We start from the raw sequence: 9,273 nt of genomic DNA on the forward strand, positions 1-9,273 counted from the left end.
GGGCTCCAGTTTGGTGAATAATGAGAGCTCAGCGCAGCCAAGCAGCAACATCATGGACAAGTGGATCGTGTCCTTCACGCAGTCCCTGATCGGTTTCTTCAAGGCAGAGATGACTGGTAGGTGGAGGCGGTGCGGGGGCCCCGGCGGGTAGGGGAAGGAGTGCGGGGGCCCCGGCGGTGGCTAGGCGGAGGAGTGCGGGGGCCCGGGCGGCGGCTAGGTGGAGGGTGCGGGGGCCCGGCGCGGGCTAGGTGGGAGGGGGTGGGGGGCCCGGGCGGTGGCGGGTAGATGGAGGGGGTGCGGGGCCCCGGCGGTGGCGGGTAGATGGAGGGGGTGCGGGGGCCCGGGCGGTGGCTAGGTGGAGGGGGTGCGGGCCCGGGCGGTGGCTAGGGGAAGGGGTGCGGGGCCCGGGCGGTGGCTAGGTGGAGGGGGGTGCGGGGGCCCGGGCGGTGGCTAGGTGAGGGGGTCGGGGCCCGGGCGGGGCTAGGTGGAGGGGGGCGGGGCCGGCTGGCGTAGGTGGAGGTGCGGGCCCGGGCGTGAGGATTTCGGGGGCCCGGCGGTGGCTAGGTGGAGGGGTGCGGGGCCCGGGAGGTGGTAGGGGGCCCGGGAGGCGGTGCGGGGTGGTGCGGGGCCCGGGCGGTGGCTAGGTGGAGGGGGTGCGGGGCCCGGGAGCGGTGGCTAGGTGGAGGGTGGGGGCCCCGGGCGTGGCTAGGTGGAGGGGTGCGGGGGGCCCGCGGTGGCTAGGGAGGGTGCGGAGGCCCCGGCGGGAGGGGGTGCGAGCCCCGGCGTAGGTGGAGGGGGTGCGGAGGCCCCGGTGGGGGTAGGAGGAGGAGGTGCGGGGGCCCGGGCGGCGGGCGGGTTGGGGGGGGCCTCTCTGTATTGGGGTGTATGACTCTCTGTGACTTTTCAGCTTACAGACTTACACTGTGGTTCCCAGACTCGTGCGTTTCGTTGATATGTTGACCAACTGGTACGTGCGCATGAACGGCGCCGGCTGAAGGTGAGTCCTCGCTGCGGGGATTGTGTTCTCCTGCCGTGCAGTGCCCTCATCTTATGTTTTGGTTTAGGGCGAGAGCGGCACGGGCGAGTGTCTGATGGCCCTGGAGACCTTATTCAGTGTCCCTGGCTTCTATGTGCCGGCTGATGGTAGGTGCCCCCCATCCCCCCACCCCCCGGGCGCTGCCCCCCATCCCCCCACCCCCCGGGGAGCCCTGCCCCCCATCCCCCATCCCCCACCCCCCGGGGAGCCCTGCCCCCCATCCCCCACCCCCCGGGGCGCTGCTGCCGCTCACTGCTGCTCTTCTCCCCTTAGGCTCCGTTCACACCTTTCATCACAGAAATGATGTATCAGAAGCTGAAGCTGCTGCTGGACCCCAAATCTGTCCAAGACCAGATTCCAGAGCATCCATTACCTCATGCTGCCGCCGTCCGGTAATCACCGATGGGGGTCATCGTTATTATTCCTGGGGTCAGAGGTCACCATTCTTATTCTGTGTGTGTCTCAGGAGAATTTGATTGATAAGAGGAGTTGAGAGTGCGGTGTCTCGTATGCAGTCAGTCATAGAGCTGGGCCGGGTGATCCGAGACCGCAAGACGCTGCCCATCAAGGTAGGTCCATGGGGTGATGTCACCAGACCGCGCCGCGTCCAATCATATATCGCCATATAATCTGGAGCCTCTCACATTCTCTTGTCTTCTCTTTAGTATCCATTGAAGGAAGTTGTTGTGATCCATCAGGAAGCCGAGGCCCTTGCAGACATCAAATCCTTGGAGCAGTATATCCTTGAGGTGAGGGTCCAGCCTGCAACGGGGCGGGGACTCTGGGGCTGCAGCCGGCGCCTGCAACGAGGCGGGGACTCTGGGGGCTGCGACGAGGCGGGGACGTACCGTGCATGCGGACGAGGCCCTGCGACAGCGGACGTACCGTGCATGTGGTTGGGTGAAGGGTAATGTAGAGACGAGTATTTGGAGAGGCTGCTGGTGGCACCTCCCCGGTTGTAAGATTACAGGACCCGCTTTTGTGTTTGCAGGAGCTGAATGTCAGGAAAGTGACTGTTTCTACAGATAAGAATAAGTATGGGATTCGCCTGCGGCCGAGCCCGATCACATGGTGCTGGGGAAACGTCTAAAGGGATGTTCAAGGCCGTCATGGCTGCCATCAAAGAGCTGAAGAACGAGCAGCTGGAAGAGTTTCAGAAGACGGGTAAGTCCTTGGAGCCGCCCAGTGTGTCGTGTCCCTCATCGGACGCTGCACTGGGCCTGTGTGGGTCCTGCAGGCTCCATGGTGGTGGAAGGGCAGGAGCTGCACCAGGAGGACATCCGCCTGCTCTACACCTTTGACCAGGTAGCCGGTGGTGGCGCTCAGTTTGAGGCTCTTCTGATGCTCAGGTAAGTGGGTGATGGATGTGTGGATGCAGGGATCCCCCAGGCCTCGTGTCAAGGGCTTTGTGCTTCTTCACAGGTCTTGGTGCTTCTTGATGTCACTCCAGACCAGTCCATGGTGGATGAAGGTGTCGCCAGAGAGGTTATTAAACCGCATCCAGAGTTACGGAAGAAGGTGAGTGACTGACGGACAGCGCGCCCCTGCCCGGGAGCCCGAGATATGGGAAGGGGCCCTCATCACCCTCTCCATCCTTCTGTAGGGAAACTTGGTTCCAACGGATGAGATAAGCGGCTACTACCAGGTGCAGCCGCCGGGAGGCTACCTGCAGTCAGTCATCCAGGGACACACCGACTTCATCCTGGCCACAGTCAAGTCTCCTCTGGTGCCGTATCCAGTGGCTCCATCGTCCAGCGTTATAATAAAGGAGAAGACACAGGTGAGACGGGGGCCTCAGGCGGCGTCCTGCATATACATCGTCTGCTCTGAACTTAACCTGAGATGTTTGTGTGCAGCTGAAAGGTTGTGATGTGGAGATCACGCTGGTCCGAGGGTCTTCCCAGGCCACGGATGGTCCTGCCTGCGCCTACATCAAGCTGCACGTAGCTGTGAATGGCACCGAAAAACGTAAGAAGCCCCGCCCTGTGTAATGAGCCCGCGCCACTGGGGGCGCCATGGAGCCAGAACCCTGACCTGTGCTTGTTATTGGCCGGGCTGAGATCTTCTGGTGACTGTTTTGTAGGAGGTTTCTTGCTGCTAGAAAATCCAAAGGAGCCTCCATGACAGCCTGTCCGAGCTGAAGGCCGCAGTGTCCGCCATCTTTCATGTGAAGACCGCGCCGCTTTCTGTAGATGATGGAAACAAAGGTGAGCCCCTCCCCCACACGGGACCCCCTCCCCCACACGAGACCCCCCTCCCCCACACGGGCCCCCTCCCCCTGTGATTCTCACCCTCCCCCTGTGATTCTCGCCCTCCCCCTGTGATTCTCACCCTCCCCCCTGTGATTCTCGCCCTCACCCCGTTCTTGTGTAGAGCTGCACAGCGCCGCGGACCTCCTGGGCCTGAGTGGTAAGACCCTGCACGTCACCTCTGGATCTGCCCCAGTCCTGCCCGGTACCGGAGCCCACTGGACTGCCGATATGTCAACCTGAGGCTGCTCCACAGCCAGACGCAAGGTAAGTGACCCTCCTGGCCAGGGGGGGGGCAGTGGTAGGACCTGGGCTCAGCTCTCCTGCTTCTGTGTCACCAGGAACACTTCTGCTGCAGAATCCTGCGGGTCAGAATGCGTTAGACTACGGGGGTCTGTGCCGCGAGGTGGGCCGGGTGTTCGGGCTGCGGAGCCGCTTCCGCTTGTATCTGGACGCGGCAATGACTGGAGGTAAGAGGAGCCCGAGATGGTGTGAGAGTGCCCCCGCCCCCCCCCCCCCGGACAATGACTGGCTCTATATACCGAATCCCCCCCCCCCCCTGCCATGTGCTGCTGTATATACCGGGCCCCCCCCCCCCATGTGCTGCTGTATATACCGGTCCCCCCCCCCATGTGCTGCTGTATATACCGCATCCCCCCCCCCATGTGCTGCTGTATATACCGGTCCCCCCCCCCAGTGTGCTGCTGTATATACCGAATCCCCCCCCCCATGTGCTGCTGTATATACCGAATCCCCCCCCCCCCCATGTGCTGCTGTATATACCGAATCCCCCCCCCCCCCATGTGCTGCTGTATATACCGAATCCCCCCCCCATGTGCTGCTGTATATACCGAATCCCCCCCCCCCATGTGCTGCTGTATATACCGAATCCCCCCCCCCCATGTGCTGCTGTATATACCGAATCCCCCCCCCCAGGTGCTGCTGTATATACCGAATCCCCCCCCCCCCCATGTGCTGCTGTATATACCGAATCCCCCCATGTGCTGCTGTATATACCGGATCCCCCCCCCCAGGTGCTGCTGTATATACCGTCCCCCCCCCATGTGCTGCTGTATATACCGAATCCCCCCCCATGTGCTGCTGTATATACCGAATCCCCCCCCCCCATGCTGCTGTAATACCTCCCCCCCCCATGTGCTGCTGTATATACCGCATCCCCCCCCATGTGCTGCTGTATATACCGAATCCCCCCCCCCATGTGCTGCTGTATATACCGAATCCCCCCCCCCCTGTGCTGCTGTATATACCGAATCCCCCCCCCCCCATGTGCTGCTGTATATACCGAATCCCCCCCCCCATGTGCTGCTGTATATACCGAATCCCCCCCCCCATGTGCTGCTGTATATACCGAATCCCCCCCCCCATTGCTGCTGTATATACCTGAATCCCCCCCATGTGCTGCTGTATATACCGAATCCCCCCCCCCATGTGCTGCTGTATATACCGAATCCCCCCCCCCATGTGCTGCTGTATATACCGAATCCCCCCCCCCCATGTGCTGCTGTATATACCGGTCCCCCCCCCCATGTGCTGCTGTATATACCGGTCCCCCCCCCCCATGTGCTGCTGTATATACCGGTCCCCCCCCCCCATGTGCTGCTGTATATACCGAATCCCCCCCCCCCCATGTGCTGCTGTATATACCGAATCCCCCCCCCCCCATGTGCTGCTGTATATACCGAATCCCCCCCATGTGCTGCTGTATATACCGAATCCCCCCCCCCATGTGCTGCTGTATATACCGAATCCCCCCCCCTGCCATGTGCTGCTGTATATACCGGTCCCCCCCCCCATGTGCTGCTGTATATACCGAATCCCCCCCCCCCCATGTGCTGCTGTATATACCGAATCCCCCCCCCCCCCATGTGCTGCTGTATATACCGAATCCCCCCCCCCATGTGCTGCTGTATATACCGAATCCCCCCCCCCCCCATGTGCTGCTGTATATACCGAATCCCCCCCCCCATGTGCTGCTGTATATACCGAATCCCCCCCCCCATGTGCTGCTGTATATACAGAATCCCCCCCCCATGTGCTGCTGTATATACCGAATCCCCCCCCCCCCCATGTGCTGCTGTATATACCGAACCCCCCCCCCCTGCCATGTGCTGCTGTATATACCGAATCCCCCCCCCCCCATGTGCTGCTGTATATACCGGTCCCCGCCCTGCCATGTGCTGCTGTATATACCGAATCCCCCCCATGTGCTGCTGTATATACCGAATCCCCCCCCCCCATGTGCTGCTGTATATACCGAATCCCCCCCCCCCCCATGTGCTGCTGTATATACCGAATCCCCCCCCCCATGTGCTGCTGTATATACCGAATCCCCCCCCCTGCCATGTGCTGCTGTATATACCGAATCCCCCCCCCATGTGCTGCTGTATATACCGAATCCCCCCCCCCATGTGCTGCTGTATATACCGAATCCCCCCCCCCATGTGCTGCTGTATATACCGAATCCCCCCCCCATGTGCTGCTGTATATACCGGTCCCCGCCCTGCCATGTGCTGCTGTATATACCGGTCCCCGCCCTGCCATGTGCTGCTGTATATCCGAATCCCCCCCCCCATGTGCTGCTGTATATACCGGTCCCCCCCCGCCATGTGCTGCTGTATATACCGAATCCCCCCCCCCATGTGCTGCTGTATATACCGGTCCCCCCCCCCATGTGCTGCTGTATATACCGGAATCCCCCCCCCATGTGCTGCTGTATATACCGAATCCCCCCCCCCCTGCCATGTGCTGCTGTATATACCGAATCCCCCCCCATGTGCTGCTGTATATACCGGTCCCCCCCCCATGTGCTGCTGTATATACCGAATCCCCCCCCCCATGTGCTGCTGTATATACCGAATCCCCCCCCCCCCATGTGCTGCTGTATATACCGGTCCCCCCATGTGCTGCTGTATATACCGAATCCCCCCCCTGCCATGTGCTGCTGTATATACCGAATCCCCCCCCTGCCATGTGCTGCTGTATATACCGAATCCCCCCCCCCATGTGCTGCTGTATATACCGAATCCCCCCCCCATGTGCTGCTGTATATACCGAATCCCCCCCCCCCCCATGTGCTGCTGTATATACCGGTCCCGCCCTGCCATGTGCTGCTGTATATACCGGTCCCCCCCCCCATGTGCTGCTGTATATACAGAATCCCCCCCCCCCCCCCCATGTGCTGCTGTATATACCGAATCCCCCCCCCCCCATGTGCTGCTGTATATACCGGTCCCCCCCCCCATGTGCTGCTGATATACCGATCCCCCCCCCCCATGTGCTGCTGTACCGAATTCCCCCCCCCCCCCTGCCATGTGCTGCTGTATACCGAATCCCCCCCCTGCCATGTGCTGCTGTATATACCGAATCCCCCCCCTGCCATGTGCTGCTGTATATACCGAATCCCCCCCCCCTGCCATGTGCTGCTGTATATACCGAATCCCCCCCCCCCATGTGCTGCTGTATATACCGAATCCCCCCCCGCCATGTGCTGCTGTATATACCGAATCCCCCCCCCCCCATGTGCTGCTGTATATACCGAATCCCCCCCCCCCATGTGCTGCTGTATATACCGAATCCCCCCCCCATGTGCTGCTGTATATACCGAATCCCCCCCCCCCATGTGCTGCTGTATATACCGAATCCCCCCCCCCTGCCATGTGCTGCTGTATATACCGAATCCCCCCCCCCCATGTGCTGCTGTATATACCGAATCCCCCCCCCCTGCTGTGCTGTATATACCGAATCCCCCCCCCCATGTGCTGCTGTATATACCGAATCCCCCCCCCCCATGTGCTGTGTATATACGGTCCCGCCCTGCCATGTGCTGCTGTATATACCGAATCCCCCCTGCCATGTGCTGCTGTATATACCGACTCCCCCCCCCCATGTGCTGCTGTATATACCGAATCCCCCCCCTGCCATGTGCTGCTGTATATACCGGTCCCCCCCCACCATGTGCTGCTGTATATACCGAATCCCCCCCCCCATGTGCTGCTGTATATACCGGTCCCCCCCCCCCCCCCCGCCCTGCCATGTGCTGCTGTATATACCGGTCCCCCTCCCCATGTGCTGCTGTATATACCGAATCCCCCCCCCCCTGCCATGTGCTGCTGTATATACCGAATCCCCCCCTGCCATGTGCTGCTGTATATACCGAATCCCCCCCCTCCCATGTGCTGCTGTATATACCGGTCCCCGCCCTGCCATGTGCTGCTGTATATACCGGTCCCCGCCCTGCCATGTGCTGCTGTATATACCGGTCCCCGCCCTGCCATGTGCTGCTGTATATACCGAATCCCCCCCCCCCATGTGCTGCTGTATATACCGAATCCCCCCCCTGCCATGTGCTGCTGTATATACCGGTCCCCCCCCACCATGTGCTGCTGTATATACCGAACCCCCCCCCCCCATGTGCTGCTGTATATACCGGTCCCCCCCCCCCCCCGCCCTGCCATGTGCTGCTGTATATACCGGTCCCCTCCCCATGTGCTGCTGTATATACCGAATCCCCCCCCTGCCATGTGCTGCTGTATATACCGAATCCCCCCCTGCCATGTGCTGCTGTATATACCGAATCCCCCCCCTGCCATGTGCTGCTGTATATACCGAATCCCCCCCCCCCATGTGCTGCTGTATATACCGGTCCCCCCCCACCATGTGCTGCTGTATATACCGAATCCCCCCCCCCCATGTGCTGCTGTATATACCGGTCCCCCCCCCCCCGCCCTGCCATGTGCTGCTGTATATACCGGTCCCCCTCCCCATGTGCTGCTGTATATACCGAATCCCCCCCCCCTGCCATGTGCTGCTGTATATACCGAATCCCCCCCCTGCCATGTGCTGCTGTATATACCGAATCCCCCCCCTCCCATGTGCTGCTGTATGATCCGGTCCCCGCCCTGCCATGTGCTGCTGTATATACCGGTCCCCGCCCTGCCATGTGCTGCTGTATATACCGGTCCCCGCCCTGCCATGTGCTGCTGTATATACCGGTCCCCGCCCCCCCATGTGCTGCTGTATATACCGGTCCCCCCCCCCCCATGTGCTGCTGTATATACCGGTCCCCGCCCCCTGCCATGTGGCTGCTGTATATACCGGTCCCCGCCCTGCCATGTGCTGCTGTATATACCGGTCCCCGCCCTGCCATGTGCTGCTGTATATACCGGTCCCCCCCCCCCCCATGTGCTGCTGTATATACCGGTCCCCGCCCTGCCATGTGCTGCTGTATATACCGGTCCCCCCCTGCCATGTGCTGCTGTATATACCGGTCCCCGCCCTGCCATGTGCTGCTGTTATACCGGTCCCCGCCCTGCCATGTGCTGCATTTTACATGCTCCGGAGTGTGTGACGTGTTCTGGGGTCTTCGCTCTTCTTCTCTTTCACGTCTTCTGTTGTTCCGTGTTGTTCTTAGTTTTCTTCTCACTAATGTGTTCATGTCGTCTGCACAGAGGTGACCCCGAGCACAGCGCTGTCCGACCTCCATACAAAGACCCTGTACGTCCACGTGCTCCCCACAACGGCCGAGTGTTAGGACTCCCCCCACTCACGCGGCATCTCTATACTTAGGAGACCGAGCGGCCCAAGGACAGAAATAAAATTATAGTTTTTGAGTGTTGTGTCTTTCTTCATATGAGCTGTACCTCATCTATTGGCTCCGGGGGGCCCGGCGACCAGGGGCCGAGCGCGCGCCGGGGGCTCCGGGGCCTGCCGACCGCGTGACATACGTAGCTGAAGCCAGTGGACTTAATGTAGTGGTCACATGTGTGGCACAGAGAAGAGGTCTATTGTGGAGAGGATGGAGGCTGAGCTAGAAACACACAAATCGTTTTGTCACATATTTCCGTCCCTGCCCTGACCGCTTCTTGTCCACCATTTGTCTTGGGTTCAGTCCTCGGGCTAATGACGGTAGATTATGCACCCTAGGACATGTCTGTGCGATGGATCAGAGGCGTTCTTATGGTAATTCTC

The 9,273-nt window shown here is 60.8% G+C and overlaps 1 protein-coding gene, 1 long non-coding RNA gene and 1 pseudogene across 2 annotated transcripts in view; all 3 read left to right on the forward strand.

The window, feature by feature from the left end:
• The window catches only part of LOC140107101 (isoleucine--tRNA ligase, cytoplasmic-like), a 61,526-nt gene extending 52,611 nt beyond the window's left edge, over positions 1–8,915 (forward strand). Inside the window, 5 exon segments of the mRNA XM_072131651.1 lie at positions 3,120–3,147; positions 3,149–3,243; positions 3,410–3,493; positions 3,496–3,552; positions 8,754–8,915. Coding sequence (XP_071987752.1) covers positions 3,120–3,147; positions 3,149–3,243; positions 3,410–3,493; positions 3,496–3,552; positions 8,754–8,836 — 347 coding nt within the window. The 3' untranslated portion in view covers positions 8,837–8,915.
• LOC140107104 (uncharacterized) lies at positions 929–1,385 on the forward strand. The gene is made up of 3 exons (XR_011851004.1): positions 929–997; positions 1,065–1,143; positions 1,310–1,385. It is a non-coding gene; the product is annotated as an uncharacterized lncRNA (long non-coding RNA).
• Positions 1,508–2,402, forward strand: LOC140107103 (isoleucine--tRNA ligase, cytoplasmic-like; annotated as a pseudogene).
• Positions 8,916–9,273: the final 358 nt, after the last annotated feature.

This window comes from Engystomops pustulosus, unplaced genomic scaffold, assembly GCF_040894005.1.
Source record: "Engystomops pustulosus unplaced genomic scaffold, aEngPut4.maternal MAT_SCAFFOLD_115, whole genome shotgun sequence".
In the NCBI taxonomy this organism is placed as follows: Eukaryota; Metazoa; Chordata; class Amphibia; order Anura; family Leptodactylidae; genus Engystomops; species Engystomops pustulosus.